At 37.3% G+C, this 17,995-nt stretch overlaps 1 protein-coding gene across 1 annotated transcript in view; it reads right to left on the bottom strand.

The window, feature by feature from the left end:
- The window catches only part of LOC118837662 (protein mono-ADP-ribosyltransferase PARP14-like), an 86,964-nt gene that overhangs the window by 33,109 nt on the left and 35,860 nt on the right, over positions 1–17,995 (bottom strand). Inside the window, exons 7-10 of the mRNA XM_036744671.1 lie at positions 15,634–15,867; positions 12,575–12,796; positions 10,376–10,454; positions 9,604–9,753 (exon numbers count right to left, since the gene is read on the bottom strand). Coding sequence (XP_036600566.1) covers positions 9,604–9,753; positions 10,376–10,454; positions 12,575–12,796; positions 15,634–15,867 — 685 coding nt within the window. The remainder of the gene's footprint in view (positions 1–9,603; positions 9,754–10,375; positions 10,455–12,574; positions 12,797–15,633; positions 15,868–17,995) is intronic.

A 17,995-nucleotide genomic window follows, 5' to 3' on the forward strand; every position in this document is an offset into this window, starting at 1 on the left:
GGCAGGGAGGGAAGAGAGGAGAGAATTTGGAACTCAAAGTTTTAAAAAAAGACGTTCAAAAACAACAACAAAAAAAAAGTTTTTCATGCAACTAGGAAATAAGATAAACAGGCAATGGGGCATAGAAATTTATCTTGTCCTACAAGAGAAGAAGGGAAAGGGAGATGGGAGGGGAGTGGGGTGACAGATGGGAGGGCTGACTGGGGAATGGGGCAACCACAATATACACCATCTTGGAGTGGGGGGAGGGTAGAAATGGGGAGAAAATTTGTAATTCAAACTCTTGTGAAAATCAATGCTGAAAACTAAATATATTAAATAAATTAAATTAAAAAATAAAACAAAATAAAATAGTTACTCTTTTTAGCTGTTTCTAATTTTTTTTTAGTAAAAACCCTCTTTCTTAAGGTTTTCTATAAATACTTATTGATCTTGTGTCCAATCTGTACTTTTTTTTAATTTGAGGCTGTCTTTGTAGATGTTTTCAAGTCATTGTATTCTCCTGAATTTGAGTCTTGAGCTTCCCTGTCACCATAATAGGCTTTTATACTCAGATTTTTTTGATCATTTCTTCAGCCTACTTCTTGATTTTGCTTATTCTGGGGACTCAGAAGATTTTGATGTCTCCGATATGGGGTGATCCAGAAAGAACTCTGTTTCCTGCTTCCTTGTGCTTTTGTCCTTACTCAGGTGGTACCCCTGCTCTCTTTCAACTACTCCTTTCCACCATTGGGTAGTGGGTGACAAAACTGCTACATGACACTGGATTCTATGCCTAGTGCTAGTACAGAAGCCTCCTCATGTCCCTTTCTTTTTCTTTTCTTTTTTTTCTTATTTTTCTTATTTAAAATTTTTAGTTTTCAACGTTGATTTCCACGAGATTTTGAGTTACAAATTTTTTCCCAATTTCTACCCTCCCCCCTACTTCAAGAAGGCATATATTCTGATTGCCCCATTCCCCAGTCAGCCCTCCCTTCTGTCACCCCACTCCCCCTCCTTATCCCTTTTCCCCTTGCTTTCTTGTAGGGGAAGATAGATTTCTATACCCCATTGCAAGTATATCTTATTTCCCAGTTGCATGTAAAAACAACTTTTTTTGAGCACTGTTTTTTAGAACTTTGAGTTCCAAATTCTCTCCCTTCTTCCCTCTCCACCCACCCTCCTTGAGAAGACAAGCAACTTAACATAGGCCACACATGTATCATTATGCAAAACACTTCCATAATAGTCATATTGTGAATGACTAACTATATGTCCCTCCATCCTGTCCTGTCCCTCTTTATTCAATTTTCTCCCTTGACCCTGTCCCTTTTCAAAAGTGTTTGCTTTTGACTACCTCCTCCCCCAATCTGCCCTCCCCTCTTATCCCCTTCCCCCTACTTTAATGTAGGGTAAGATACCCAGTTGAATGTGTATGTTATTCTCTCCTTAAGTCAAATCCAATGAGATCAAGATTCACTCATTCCCTTTTACCCGCCCCTCTTCCCTTCCAAAAGAACTGCTTTCTCTTGCCGCTTTTATGTTAGATAATTTACCCCATTCTATTTCTCCCTTTCTCCTTCTCCCAATATATTCCTGTCTCACCCCTTAATTTTATTTTTTTAGATATCATCCCTTCATATTCAACTCACCCTGTGCCTTCTTTCTATATATATGTATATTCCCTTCAGCAACCATAATACCGAGAAAGGTCTCATGAATTACACACATCATCTTTCCATGTAGGAATGTAAACAAAATGGTTCAACTTTAGTAAGTCCCTTATGATTTTTCTTTCCTGTTTACCTTTCAATGCTTCTCTTGATTCTTGTATTTGAAAATCAGATTTTCCATTCAGCTCTGGTCTTTTCATCAAGAAAGCTTGAAAGTCCTCTATTTTATTGAAAGTCTATATTTTGCCCTGGAGTATTATACTCAGTTTTTTTGGGTAGGTGATTCTTGGTTTTAATCCTAGCTTCTTTGACCTCCAGAATATCATGTTCCAAGCCCTTCAATCCATTAATGTAGAAGCTGCTAGATCTTGTGTTATCCTGATTGTGTTTCCACAATACTCAAATTGTTTCTTTCTGGCGTTTGCAATATATTCTGCTTGATCTTCGAACTCTGGAATTTGGCAACAATATTCCTAGGAGTTTTCTTTTTGGGAACATTTTAAAGAGGCAATCGGTGGATTCTTTCAATTTCTATTTTACCCTCTGGCTCTAGAATAGCAGGGCAATTTTCCTTAATATTTTCTGGGAAGATGACGTCTAGGCTCTTTTCTTGATCATGGCTTTCAGGTAGTCCAATAATTTTTAAATTATCTTTCCTGGATCTGTTCTCCATGTCAGTGTTTTTTTCCAATGAGATATTTCACATTGCCTTCCATTTTTTCATTTTTTGGTTATGTTTTATAGTTTCTTGATTTCTCATAAAGTCACTAGCTTCCACTTGCTTCAATTTAATTTTTAAGGTGTTATTTTCTTCAGCGGTCTTTTGGACCTCCTTTTCCATTTGGCTAATTCTGCCTTTCAAGGCATTCTTCTCCTCATTAGCTTTTTGGAGCTCTTTTGACATTTGGTTATTAGTCTATTTTTTAAGGTGTTATTTTCTTCAGTATTTTTTGAGTCTCCCTTAGCAAGTCATTGACTTGTTTTTCATGATTTTCTTGCATCACTCTCATTTCTCTTCCCAGTTTTTGCTCTAGTTCTCTTACTTGCTTTTCCAAAACCTTTTTGAGCTCTTCCATGGCCTGAGACCAATTTATATTTTTCTTGGAGGCTTTTGATGTAGGCTCTTTGACTTTGTTGACTTCTTCTGGCTATATGTTTTGATCTTCTTTGTCACCAAAAAGCTTCTATAGTCTGAGTCCTTTTGTGTTGCCTGTTCATATTCCCAGTCAATTACTTCACTCTTGAGCTTTTTGTCAGGGTATGACTGCTTTTAGAGTAGAGAGTACTTTGTCCCAAGCTTTAGGGCCCTTGCACTGCGTTTTTAGAGCTACTTTTACTCCATAGTCACTGTGAGCTCTGTCCCACCAGTGCTGCTTCTCCCCCATAAACTGCAAACTAGGACCAACTCCCAGATCCAAGTAGGGCAAAGCAAGAGAACCCTGCCTCTGTGCCAGCAAAGCAATCCCTGCACTCCTGCTCTGATCTGCCACTTGATTCCTCCCTCCGTGTGGGCCAAGGACTCTGGAAGCAGCCTCTGCTGGAACTCTGGAAGCAGCTGCCACTGGAGATTCCTCCTGCTGCCACCCTGCCTCCTCCACCTCCCCGGGGCTGGGGCTGGACTGTGCACTTCTCTCAATGAGATCCAGCAGTTTTCCCACTTACCTGCTCCGTTGTCTTTGGTGTTTCTGGGTTGAGAAGTTTGGTAACTGCCACAGCTCAGTGATTCAGGGCCCTAAGGCCTTTTCCTTCCAACTCCCAGTCTAATTTGTCCTGGTGCAGCCCATGCTGGGCTGGGCTCTGCGGTCAGCATAGTGTGATAGACCCTTCCAAGCGACCATCCAGGCCTTCTTGGGCTGGAGACTTGTTTCCCTCTGTTTTTTGGGGGGGGTTCTATAGTTCTAGAATTTGATTAGAGCCATTTTTACAGCTGTTTGGATGGATTTGGGGAGAGCTTAAGCGAGTCCCTGTTTTCCAGCTGCCATATTGGCTCTGTCCCCACTCAGGTCACTTTCTGCCCAGATGTTCAGTTGCCTTTACTGTCCCTGGATGCTGGGTTGTTCCCCACCGCTGTTGCCATAGCCACAGCAGATGCCATCACTACTGTCTGGTGTTGCTTCTGCACTCCTGGTCAGCCCCAACCCCTGTATCTGTGGACCTCCCTTTCTTTTTTTTAAGCTACTCTGGATTGGAAAAATGGCTCATAACTTTTTCTTGGGTTTCCCACCCAGAATTTGGCATAATTTCTATGGTCATTGTAGACAAGATTTGGAGGGAATTTAGGGAGTTGTGACCTTCCACTCTATCATCTTGACTCTGCTTTCAAATTGAATAATTTTTCCAAATCTTAACTGAGTTTTAAGAAGTTCAAATGTTTTACTATGTACTTAATCATCAAAATCCCGAGCATTTCCATTTACACAGAAGAACACAAAAAAGAGGTCATGAGTCTTCATTTCATATTGCTTTCTTTAAAAAGAAAAACAAGTGTATGATAAATTTCACACATCACTTTTAAATCTATCTTTCTTGTCTATACCGTTTTATGAAATTTTTCTGTACTGTTTCATTTGCTTTAAAAAAAGATTCAATGGTCATCTTTTTTCTTTTCTATTTTTGCCTCCTCTTTCCTCCCCTTCCCTCTACCTTCTCTTCGCCTTTTATTTTGATTAGGATGTTTGTTTTGCAAGTAATTACAGCTACCTTGTTATAATCTTTCTTGACTATCCCTACCCCACGTTACCAATTGGATTTGATGGTTTTCTATCCCAAACTCTGTGTCTATGTGTGTCCAACCCTCTTTTGTTCCTTTCTCATAAAAGTGACATAGAAATAGACAAATGTGGAGGAAGGAGTGGGAGTATGATGCTCACACACTCCCACTCATTCCTCCATATTTGTCTTTTTTTATTTCTCATCTCATGCTCCTTACTTACGAGGAATAGCAAGTTGCACTCCATTCTTCCTATTATCAACACTAGTATATTCCTCTTACCCTTCCTGATTTTTCTCCTCTCAAAGCCTTCAGAATAGAACCAACAGCATACCTCAAATCTCTGTTTTCCTTGTTGAACTCCTTTTGTACTTTTTGAATCTATTAAGTTCCTGAAGAGATATTTGTTTCTTCTCTATCATTAGAATATTAGCTTTGCATCATCATTTAGCTCCTCCCGATTCCCCAAATAAATTTATGTTTTTAAGTTTTTCTTGAATATGATGCTTGCATTTCAAAGTTTTTACTCAGCTCTGGGCTTTTCATCAGAAATGCCTGAAAGTCTTTTGTTCCATTAAAGGTACTTTTTTTTCTTCCTATAGTATTTTCAGGATATGTTATTCTTGTTGTCAATACTTATCTTCTGCCTTTTGGAATATTGTATTCCACTGTCTACATTGGTTTTTAGTATACGTTCCAGGTCCTGTGTGATCCTGACTGTAGTCCTTTGGTACTTGAGTTGCTTCTTTCTGAATGCTTGCTTGCAATATTTTTTCCACTATAAGGTGCTAGATTTTGGTGATGGCATTCCTGGTACTTTTCTTTTTGGTGTTCCTTACAGCATGAGATCAATGGAGTCTTTCTATCTTTATTTTGACTTTGGATTATAATAGAAGTGGTCAACTCATATTTGTGATTTCTTGAAATGTAACAGACTTTTTTTATTTTATCGTATGTTTCAGGAAGTCTAGTGATTCTCTCTTTGATCTGTTTTCCAGCTCTGTCATTTTTCACTTAAGAACATTATATATTTTCTTTTAAATTAAAAAAATTCTAATACTTGTTATTTAATGGAATAAATGATTTCTATTTGGTCTATTCTAATTTCCGTGAAGTCTGTTACGTGAATAAAAGTTTGCCATTTTGAGTTCCAAGTTGTTTATTTCCAATTCTTCCTCCAGAGTTTCTTCAAATTCTTTCCTCCAGAATTTTTATTTTATTTTTTACTTCTTGCTTCATTTCTTCTAGAATGTAATTCTTGTGGAAAATGCATTCCCCGCCCCCTTTAAATCTCTGCTTGCAGTTGTCTTGGCATTCCTCACTACTAGGATGGATTTGGGGCCATCTTCAGATCCATCACAAATCTTTATATTCATATATAAGTGTTCTTCATTTTCCTTATCTCTCTAGCCTTAGTTCCTGAATTGGGGCTTTCTAGTAAGTTTTGTCTCCTGAAACATTTTAGAATGGGGTCAATGTCTCTGCTTAATTTTACCCTATATCACCTGGATTCCCAAATTAACCTCCACCTGGATTTTAGAGTTCAGAGCAATAGATCTTCAGGGCATCCTCTGGCATCTCAGAACCCAGGTCCCAGTTTCTGGACCAGGCAGAAAGGCAGCTGGTGAGAAAATACTCTAATGAGGTGAAATTTAATAACGACAAATAGAAAACCTTACATGGATTTAAATAAATCACCTTCACAAGTACAAGATGAAGTCAGCTTCATAGCAATGTGTTTTGAAAATTTTTCTTTGGGTTTTAGCAGATTTGAAGATTACCATGAAGCAATATAGTATATACTATGACAGCCAAAAAAGCTAATGTGATTTTTTTTTTCATTGGAAAAAAGGGGGGGCATGGTATGGAGGAAGAAAGAGATAATAGTTCTGATATACCCTGTCCTGGTCAGACTATATCAGGAATACTGTGTTTAGTCAAGGATCACACATTTTGGGAAGAATGTTGATAAGCCAGAGAAGAGCCACGGGAGGTTAATTTAAACTTGACATTAGGTGAAACTGTCTAATAATCAGTGCTCTCCAAGAGCAGAATGGACTGTACTAGGAAGTATTAGTTTCCTATCAAGTGAATGTCTGCATGTCAGGTATGGGATACAGGGGATTCTATTCAGTGGTGTATTGAAATACTTGGCCTGAGGTGCCTTCCAACTTTGAAATTCTATAATTCTGTGACCTAGCATAGAGGCTTTCACATACTAAGTGTGATAACTTGATACCCTCTTATCTTAATCTTTTAAGGTATTTGGATCCTAGGTCTAGGACTGGAAAGGACCGCAGAGGCTATCTAGTCCAATCCCATCATTTTATAGATGAGGAAACTGAGGCTTAAAGCAGTTAGGTGTTGTCCCCAAACACTTAAAGGTAATGTTAGATGTAGGATTTGAATTCCATACCTTTCAGGAATCAAATTACTACAGAGGGAGAGACCCAGGACAACTTGCATCAATTGATTCAGAGTAAAAAGCAGAACCAGGAGAACAATTTATAGAATTACAACAACATTGCAAAGACAAAAGACTCTGAAGCATGATCAATTCTGTGAGCAACCATGATGCCAGAGGAACATTGAAGAAGCATGCTATCTACTTCCTGACAGACAGGTGATGAATGTAAGATGCAAAATAAAAGACATGTTTTTTTGGACATGCACAATATGGAGATTTGGGTTTTTTTTGAATGTGCATATTTCTTACACAAGTTTTAAATATATGTGGCGGGGGCAGCAAGGAGGGAATAAGGGATAGGGCTTTTAAAACAAAGAAAAGAAACAAAAAGAAAGAAAAAAGTGTCATAGAAGCATTTGTTAATTGCACATAAGATAAGATAAGAGAAGGAAGAACAGAAAGTATTATACACAAGTAGAATGTTTTGAAAGCCACATAATGAGCTTATTCTATACTTTAAAAGAAAGGCAGTTGTATATGACAGAAGTTCACAATTTTGTATATAATGCTCTTTTTTATTTAAAGAAAACCAAACTCTCCTTTATTTTAAACATGTTTTTAACTAATGTGTTCAACAAATAGTCAGAAAATTGAGTCAGAAGGCTAACTGTATTAACTGGCACAAATAAATGTTCCAAATGTGTTACAATGAATTACTAACAGAACTATTTAGATGCATATTTACAGACAGTCTTTTTTATACTTAAGTTTTTGCATTTTTTTACCTACTTGTAGGAAGTTGGAAATAAGTACAGGTTCAAGTTTGTTAGGCACTTTACTTAAGTTACTCAACAATACAGAACCATACTAAAATTAAAGGGTTAATTATTAGGAAAAATAACTCTTTAAAATTATAAAGCAGAAGAAAACAGAACTAAAAGGAATAGGTAAATAAACATGGTAAAATTCTCAAGGACCTAAATTTTCAATACTACAAAATAAAATGAAAGAAGTTATATAAATTGTATCAAAAGACAACATTCCAATTCTTTTCTGTTGAATAATCAAGTCGGTGATGTGAAAGAATTAAGCTTCTAGATCTAAAAAGGAAAAAAAGCTGCCAAAGCTTTGTTTGTGAAATAATTTTTGCCATAGAAACATTCTGGTTGTTTGAGCTTTTTCCTATAAAATGCTTTAGCTGTAATTTTCTTCTACAAACCAATATTTTTTAAAAAACCTTAATTACCTAAGTAGCGGGCATCTAGTTGGTATAGTGGACAGAGTACCAGGCCTGGAATCAGAAAGACTCATCTTAGTGAGTTTAAATCTGGTCTTAGACACTTACTAGTTGTGGCACCCAGGGCAAGTCACTTAATCCCATTTCTCTCAGTTCTTCATCTATAAAAGGAGTCATGAAGAGTTGGACACAACTGAACAGCAACAATTATAATTATAATCCTAAGTAGTAATTAGTGTGCATATGTGACATTAATTGTTAAGAATGATTTCAAAGTCTGAATGCTGAAGTTTTTTTTAATGATTATGACTTATCTTTGAGACTCAATTTGTTAATGGATGCTTAACCTAAAATTGTATTAAACAAAAGGGTGCTACATTTATATATCAATGAATAAGCTGAGGTTAATTTTTTTCTCAAAGAAAATAGTATTTTATTAAGATAAGCTAAGAAGTCAAAGGATAGAAACAGGCAATTTTCAAAATAAAAAAAATGCTAATTGTCAACTACCATAGTAAAGAATACTCAAATAAGTGTCAGGTCAAAGGTTTCTTTTCAGCCTTCAAAATTGATAAAGATGACAAAAGATGGGAATAATCTATGTTGGAGGGTAGGATTAATTAATGCTGGAAGGCCTAGAGAAAGATAAGCATACTGATGCATTATTGGTGGATTACCATTTGGTGGAGTCATTCTGGAAAGTAGTTTGGAATAGTATTAAAAAAAAACCTGACTCAAATTTCTATATCCTTTTACCCAATGGTTCCACTGCTAGACATACATCCCAAGGAGTCAGGGACAAAAAGAAAGGTTGCATATACACAAAAACATTTCTTGCAGCAGTTTTTTGTGGTAGCAGAGAGCCAGAAACAAGGTAGATGCCCATTGATTGGGGGATGGCTAAACAAGCTGTGGTACATAAATGCAAAAGAATATTACTGTACTCTAAGAAAGTCATATGAAATATGAAAAATACAGAGAAGAATGGAAAGACATAAACTGATGCAAAGTGAAGTAGTCAGAGCCAAGGAAACAATATACATAATGACTGTAACAAAGTAAATGGAAAAGACAACAAAACATCAAAATAATCAAAATTACGTGGCGTAAAATGATAATGACCAATCCTGGCTGGAAGGAATAGATGTGAGATGACATCTCTCCCCCTGTCTTTGCAGAGGTGGGGGGCTATGGGTTTGGAACACTGCATATAGTGTCAGACTTTTCTTTTCTACTTTAAGACATTTTTCATTATAGAGAGGTTTCTCTCAGAGAAGGTGAAGTGAAGGCTATGGGAGAACATGTAGGTGACATAAAAACAAAAAAATATATAATAAAAGAAGAAATAGTTCCTGCCCTCAAGGAGCTTATGTTCCACCAGAGAGAAGAAAGGCAAATGCAGAACTGTGGATATTTAGCTATGTATCTTGCTCTGATCTGAGAGGGACTATGTCCAGACCCTTGTGATCAGTCATATATACTACTAGTATATGCCAGTCTCCCATTGTACTGCATGACTATGAGAGATTCATGATACATCACAATATTATTAATTATGTTAACCATTATATCAGTATAAATTATTCAAACAAAATACCTTTATTGAAGCCAAATATCTTGTTTGTCGAGTTTACAATAACATCACATTCTTCCTTAGTGATGTCCCCAGAAGCAACCTGGAACGTAATGGGTCCAATCTTCCTTTCATATATTCTCAACTCAGGGCTAGAAATGGTGCCAAATAAATCTAAGGAGGAAAAAAAGAGAAATCAAGGACCAAATAAGATTTTGTGACTATTACTATCTCATTCTGTTGCATGCGTCTCTTTTACTCTTCCCTCTTCCCTTTTGGTAATCTCTCTTCCTTATTTTTCCAAATCCTCTAATTATCTAGCTTTTCAATTTGATGAAAGATGTTTTAAAATAGTATGTGGTCACATGTAGCATTAATTGTATAATCAAATTGATGAACTAGAAATAACTAGCTGGTTGAGTTTAAGTTAATCTATATGGAAATGATTATTATCAGTCTGAGAAAAAGATTGGTCTCATCCCCTATCATTCAATAAAATGGCCTCTCACCACATAATTTGATCTGACTCATGACTGATAAAGATGACTAGCACTTAGCATAGAGTCTGGCACACAATAAGCACTTGATTTTAAAATGTTTTATTTGTCTATTCATCATCTACATATCTAGTATTTTATAGGATTAGAAATATTACACATGGTTTTATATCTTCTCTATTACTTTTCTACTTTTAATATAAACTATTACATTTGTCTGCATTTTGACTACCACTAAATTGTTTTGACTACCACTAAATTATTAGTAAATAATTTTGAAGAAAATAACTTTACTAGACCTTGTGTATCTCTGGTGTTGCAAACTCTGTCACCGGTAGTATTTCTATCAGTATATTTAGTGAATTCTTTTTCAAAGGCCTGGAAAAAGAAAGGTATCTGCTGAATGGAACAATTTTCAGTATAAATATTAATCAGATTTTTTTTTTTTAGAGAACCACAGGCAAGAAGAAGATAAGGACTTATTTCTATGGCTGGTGATTACAATGACATATTCCCAGTAGAAATTCCATTCCCGAAAGAAGATCATACAAAATTCCTAAAGGATGGTAGAAGTTAAGGAGCAGAGCCAGGATCTTATTGCAAAGTGTGCTGCATTTGAAGTCAGAAGATCTGACCTAGATTTGTGGCTTTTTAGCTTACTTCCTGTGTGGTCTTTGATAAGCCATTTAACATCTCTGGACCTCAAATTCCTAACTTACAAAATGGGGAGTGGGACCAGATGACCTCCAACATCTCTACTAGCTCTAAATAGATGATCACATAATTTAAAGATCATAAATACATCTTTAAGGAAGGCTTGGAACATTTTTTCATATGTTTGTTGATAGTTCGGATTTCTTTCAGGAAATTCTTTCCAAATTGCCTGTTTGAATTCTTTGACCATTTAGCCATTATGTTCTTATGTGTTTGGCTACCTTACTTATAGAGCTTGGATATGAGACCTTCATCAGAGAAACTTATTGCAAAGGTTTTCCCCTTACTTGTCTGTTTTATTTTTAAATATTAACTAGTGTTGGCTTTGGTTGCACAAAAATTTTGATTTTATGTAATCAAATATGTCCATTCTTTTTTCTCTGGTTTTAAGCTTTTTTCCAACTATAATTGTGAGCAGTATTTTATTCATTGTTCCTCTAATTTATTTATGATGTACCTTTTATATCTGACATGTATCAATTTAGAATTTTTCTTGGTGTATGGTATGAGATGTAGGTCTTAACCTGATTTCTACCACATTGTTCTCTAATAGTCTCAGTAGTTTGTGTCAAGTAGTGAAACCTAATCCTAGTAGTTAGGGCCTTTTGGTTTGTAGGTTTATTGAACACAAGACTACTATGTTTGTCTCTTTCTGTATCTTTCATACATCATCTGTTCTAGTGGTCAAGCTGTCTAATTTTTTTTGGTGGTTTTTGTTTCAGTCATGTCCAACTCTTTGTGACCCCATTTGGGGTTTTCTTGGCAAAGGTACTAGGGTGGTTTGTCATTTTCTTCTCCAGTTCATTTTACAGATGAGGAACTAACACTTAACAGGGGTAAGTGACTTTGCCAGGGTCACACAGTTGGGAAGTTTCTGAGGCTGGATTTGAAATCATGAAGATGGATGTTTCTGATTCTAAGCCGAGTGTTCTATCCACTGCACCACTTAGCTGCTTTGATATTTTAACTGGTGGTGATTACTGCTTTCTAGCCTAGGTCAAATTCTGGTGCTGCTAGGCCTCTATCCTTCCATTTTTTTCATTATGTTCTTTGAAATGAATTTTGTTATCATTTTTCAAGCTCTATAAACTAATCTTTTTACAGTGTGCTTGGTGTAGCACTGATCAAGTGAACCAATTTAAGGACTACTCTCATTTTCATTATATTGGCCCAACCTACTCATGGACAGTTAGTGTTTCTCCAATTACGTAGGACTGTCTCTATTTCTGTAAAGAGTGTTTTATGTTTTATTAGCATAGTTCCTCTGTGTGTCTTGGTAAGTAGACTAGCAAATATTTTACATATTCTATAGTTATTCTGAATGAAATTTCTCTTCCTATTCTGAAGGAAAGTTCTTTGATAGGCAGTATTTTCAAAGTGGATGTGTGTATGCATGTGTGGATATATGTACATATATGTATAAACATATTTCTATATACATGTATATATGATAGCAATGTGCGTATTGTACACACACATATAAAATTCAATCACACATTTATAAACACACTTTGAAAATAGCTTTTTTATCCTGAAGCAATGATGAGGTAGTGTTTTCATAAATTTCTCTCTTCCCACATATTTATATATACATACTCACACACACAAATTAAATAAATTTTTATCAATGTACCTGAAAAATACCATCTCTCAAATATAACCTTCTTTCTTTCCAGATAAAAAGAGCATACAGATTGATAGGTTGAAAATACATTTTTAGGTTTCTTAGAGGCGTAGATTTAAAACCATTTTGCAACTTAATTCCAAGAAAATTCCACTATTACCTGAGTGTTTTTAATATCACTGGGATGCAACAGAAAGCACACTTCTTTTAGAGTCTTCAAAGACCCTGAACTACTGAATTTGAACACCTGGGAGAGGATTAATTTTGCAAAAATGGTTTTTGGAAACCTCATATTTCCTGTTCCAATTGCTGGAAAAGTGATTGATGTTAAGGATAGGGAGGCAGCAGTTTCCAGGCATTCTGTGATAATGTCTTCCATAATCTGAAAAATAGTAAATATTTTCATGTAAATCAGAGGCTAGCACCAGAAATGGAGAATATGGCAAAAGGAGGAATACATGTCCCTGGCTGCAGGAACACTCAGCTGTCAATTGGTCTCTAGGGGTCTCTATGTGATAGAGAATGACACATGTAATAGCTAGTGATAAGAGGAAGAAGAAAGAATATAAAACTTTTAATAACTCTCACTAACTGGTTTGCTCACTGGTTTTGTGAAGAACTGAGAGAGTTAGAGGGGAAAAGGAAGGAAGAAGAAAGTATGGTTCAGAGAAGCCACCTCAGAGGACTGACTTACTGGAGTCTCACCTAGTAATGGCAAAAATATCTGACAAACCACATATGATTGAGATTCACAAATTCAATAAGTCTAAACCAAACATATGTAACAACAATGTTGCTTACAGCTGCTGTGGAGGTGTAAGGTCAATAACACCAGCACACAGGAGGGTTGCTAGAACAGATTCTTTGATCTGCTTTTCTAAGCGAAGGAACTTTAAGGGGTTTACAATCTCACTTTACTTAAACATACATATATCATTCACTTAGTTCAGGGGAAAAAGTCAGCACCCTGAACTTCAGAGAAAATACAAACCAAAATTACAAGCAGAAATTATAAAGAGAAAATAAACACAAATCAACAGATAGGGCTTCTAACTGTCTGACCAAGACACTACATACCTAGTTACCAGAGAGAGAAGCACCAACATCTGGATTTTCAAAGGTTGGGGGAGGGGGATACTTAATGACTACCCAGAGTCTCATCTGGCCAAATCACATGAACACTCTTCCAATGAGTGAGCCCCCAAAGCAAAATCTCTCCTCCCACAGCTCTGAGAGTTCACAATTTTCCATTCTCAATTCTCAGTTCTGAGTTCAGTGGCCATCCTCTGGGTGCATATACCCTTTTTCAGGGTCCAAGGGCTTCACACCTCTCAAGGACTTCACATCTCTTATGATCTAATTAGCAAAAAGGTGTGGGCCTTCCTACAAAGGAAGGCAAGACCCAAACAAAGTCACTTGATTGCCTTAGTGCTGAGAGGCACTCCAAAAGAAAAAACAGTAAAAAAATCCCACTTTGCTTGCCCTTACAACACAATAATACAAGAGAAAAACCAACAACCTTCAAAAGAAATAGGTGAACAGGAGAAATGTGTCCTACCTAGATGCAGGGTACAGCCTACACACACTAACTTCTGAAATCACTACTTCAACTTAGATAATAGTGAGAGGTAGTGATGGTGCTGCCTGTCTCACATCACCAGGAAAAAAAGAAAAAACACCAGACCACTGACCCTGAATGAAGCCACAATGTGCTGCCTTTCCGTCTGCCTATCTGATGAATTTTGGTCCAGAAGGCTGGGAAAGAGATTTCATGTCAGTGAGAGAAGAAACTGAGTGGGACCAAAGTGAATCTGGTTATCAGAATTAAGTTTGAATCTGTACCGAGGTCCTGGTAAACTCTGAAATACAATTGATCAGAGAGAACTTTTTCTTGTCTGTGTGTGTTCAAAAGATTTTAGTCATTGAAAGGCACAGTTATAAATATATGCAAATAAATAAGGGTTAAAAGCAGAAAAAATAAAGAAAAGAAACAGAGTAATTGAGGAAAGCACAAAGTACCCTCCAGAGAACTCCTAATTTTTTGGAGGGGAAAAGGGTATAAAGTTAGAAATAAGTTAGAACTCCCAAAAGATGCATGACCACAGTGTCACTGACTCTGCCATTCTCCTCACACCTAATATATCCTTTCCTTAATGAAATATGATCATCAGCATCATTAATACCAACTGATGCAGCTATTATGATTAATGGCTTATGACTTTTTGGTCTTCTCTGTTATTGAGCAAATTGTAGGAAGAGTTAATTTCATTGCTATAAATACAACAACGATGGACTCTCCTGTGACTGCTAGTTTGACTTCCAAAGACACATTTAAGCCATGATGATGCTGAAATAAAATTCTTTATGACTTCCAAATGGGCTGGAGATAAAATGATAATAATAATGATTATGATGATGATGGTGATGATGATAACAACAATAAATGCTTATAATGATAACATTTTATAACTGTTACAGTGTGCCTGGCACTATGCTAAGTGCTTTATAAATATTAATTTCATTTGATCCTCACAACCCTGGGAGGTAGGTGCTATCATTAGTCCTTATTTTATAGTTGAGGGAACTGAGACAGGTAATGGTTCAGTGACTTGTCCAGAGTCAAACAGCTAGTAAGTGCCAAGGGTCAGAGTAGAACTCTGGTCTTCCTGACTCCAGGCCTGGCATTCTATGCCCACTGCACCACTTAGCTGCCAACTCTTCTACTTTCATTGAAAGCTGTTCATAATCCAACTGCAGCCTGCCTATCTTCCCGGGCTTACTGTATATGACTCCCTTTCATGTACTCTACATCGTAGCCAAAGCAGACTACTGTCTGTTCCTTGTGAATGATGATGCATCTCCCACTTCCATGACTTTGCACAGGTGTCCCCTGATGCCTGGAGTATACCCTTAACCCATCTCCACTTCAAGGACTCCTTAGCTCCCTTCAAAGCTCAGCTCAAATGCCACCTTCTACGTGAGGCATTCTTGGACCTTAGCTGCTGTTGCCCCTTCCTCTCCAAATTACTTTGTAATTACATTCTATATATTTTGTGTTTACTTACATGTGCACATGTTTCTCCCCTGAGAGAATGTAGGCTTGTGAGGGGAAGGACTGTCTAAATTTTGTCTTTGTATCCCCAGCATCCAGCACAATTCCTGGCATACAGTAGGTGCATAAGAAATGCTTGTTGATTGAGAACTTTAACATTTCCCTACCTCTTCTGAATTCCCTGCTCCATCATCCCAGGCAGGAGCCACCACATGGAGCACAAATCTGCAGCCCAGATTATATCCTCTTGTCTTCAGAACATGACCTGTTTTCACTGATGTTTTTCCAAATGTATTTAATTCTTCCTGGAGTTCTGGGCCCGCTTTCCTCAATAAGGCCTGAGAAAATGGCTCACTGTCAAGATGAAGATCCAAAGGGATGGAATTTACAATAATATCAGTCTAAAATAAAAACAAACCTTGTTAAAAACAAAATCATATCAATAAAACTTCATGTGCAAAGCAATATGAAAGATGCGAAGAGATATAAGATAGTTCCTACACTCAAAAAGCTTACCATCTATTTGGGGAATTAGGCCCTTTTATTGGTAATTAAGATGGGACTTTTTTACTGTTTTAGAATGCTAAATTAATTAAGTGCCTTTGATTGACTCTTACTAGGTGAAAAGCCCCAGGCTGGTTAGCAAATTAGTTTGCTAGTTTGAGACAGGCGGGAGTCCCCCAGGGCCCTTACAGGGAATTGCTAAGACCAGAGCCAATAGTATGCACCTATCTTCTGGTCGATCAGATGATGGCTAAGGACTATATAAAAAGAGAGAACAGAGTTGCTTGTTTGGGGCTCTTGGCCACTGGAAGGGTGGCATGGGACTCTGGGCAGCCACTCTGAGAGCCTCCCGGCTTGTGAACCCAGATGTTGTGCTTCCCTGGTAACCATGAATTGTGATTTGGTCTGTTTATATTGTGTCTGTTTCTAACTTGTTTGTATGCTCGGAAGTTCAGGTTGCTGGCTTTTCCTCCTGAACTAAGTGAATGATATTTGTATGTTGGATTACAGTAAGATTGCTAACCCCTTAACATTACTCTCCTTAGTAAAGCAGATCAAAAGGACCTGTGCTGGCAGCTCTTGTTGTTGGGCTTGTGTTGGTCTTTCACCCCCACAACAGCTGCTAGCTGAAATGTTGTTACTGCCCTACATGTAAAAAGTTAAATAACAATAAAATATTCACATGAAAGCTGAAGACAACATATAGCACATAAGTAAAGACATAGAAGAGTATAAACCTAATTGTTTAATAATTATTCAAGTAGTAATTGCTCTAGTATAGGGATAACCAATAGCTGCTTCCACCAGACACCAGAGGGACAAGGGGAGGTGAAGAAGGACAGGAAGAAGCCTTTATTAAGCACCTAGTGTGCAGTAGGCTCTGTGCTAAGTGATTTACAAATATTATCTCTTTTGATCCTCACAAGAATCCTGGGAGGTAGATGCTATTGTTATCCCCATTTTACAGTTGAGGAAACTGAGGCATGTCATCTTCTACAGGAAACCTTTCCCAACCTGGCACAGGGCAGGCATTAATAAGTGTTTATGGGCTGACTGAGGCAGGCAAGGGTCAAGTAACCTGCCCAGGGTCACACAGGCAGTAACTGTCTGAAGCCAGATTTGAATTCAGGTCTTCCTAACTTTAGGTCCAGCACATCAACTGCTCAGTCACCTACCTTCCCCTCCCCTGCCAACACAACCCAACAATAGACTGCTGAAAGACAGAGCAACATCAGTGTCTGCAACTAAGGGAAGTTCTGAACATTTCCCTCCCCCAACTAACTCTCATTGTCCCATTGCGCAGTGTCAACTGGGCTCAAGATGCTTACTTTCATCTGGAGGCTTATTCTCATGTCCTGATCTCTGCTTGATGCAATACAGAGCCCAACTCCACTATGGTCTTTGCATCCACTGTGTTCTTGGCAGGGGACCATCTATTCCCACTAGTTTCCCTGCCTAAATACTAGCTGGCCCTTTAATACGCTATGAACCAAATAGCGCAATGGTAACCTAATGTCAACCCTCTTTTATTTATTTTCTTCCCCATTAGAATGTGAACTCACTGAGAGCAAAGACTCTCTTGATTTTCTATTTTTATTACAAACTTAACACAGTGCTTTGCACATAGTGCTTTAGAAAATGCTTTTCCGTTCCATTCCACTGTTTCAGACTGGATACTCAGAGATGGCTTTATAAAGGATGTAGGGTTTGAGCTGGATCTTGAGATAGAGGTTCTTTTAGAAGAGATAAATACAAAGGGAAAGGTTAAGAGCAATATATTTGTAGGTGAAGGCTTGGGTTCTAATATTTTAAAAATAAAATAAAATTATAAGAACAAAAGCTAGTCTTCAAAACAGAGGTATTCCAAAGAAAAATTCAAATGTTTAAAAAACATATGAGAAAAGCACCATTATGTTAATAACAGGAAATATACTTCATAATCTGGCCTTGGACACTTGACACATTTACTAGCTCTTTGACCATGGGCAAGTCATTTAACCCCAATTGCCCTGCCTTCCCCCCTCC

This window comes from Trichosurus vulpecula, chromosome 2 (assembly GCF_011100635.1).
Source record: "Trichosurus vulpecula isolate mTriVul1 chromosome 2, mTriVul1.pri, whole genome shotgun sequence".
Taxonomy (NCBI): domain Eukaryota; kingdom Metazoa; phylum Chordata; class Mammalia; order Diprotodontia; family Phalangeridae; genus Trichosurus; species Trichosurus vulpecula.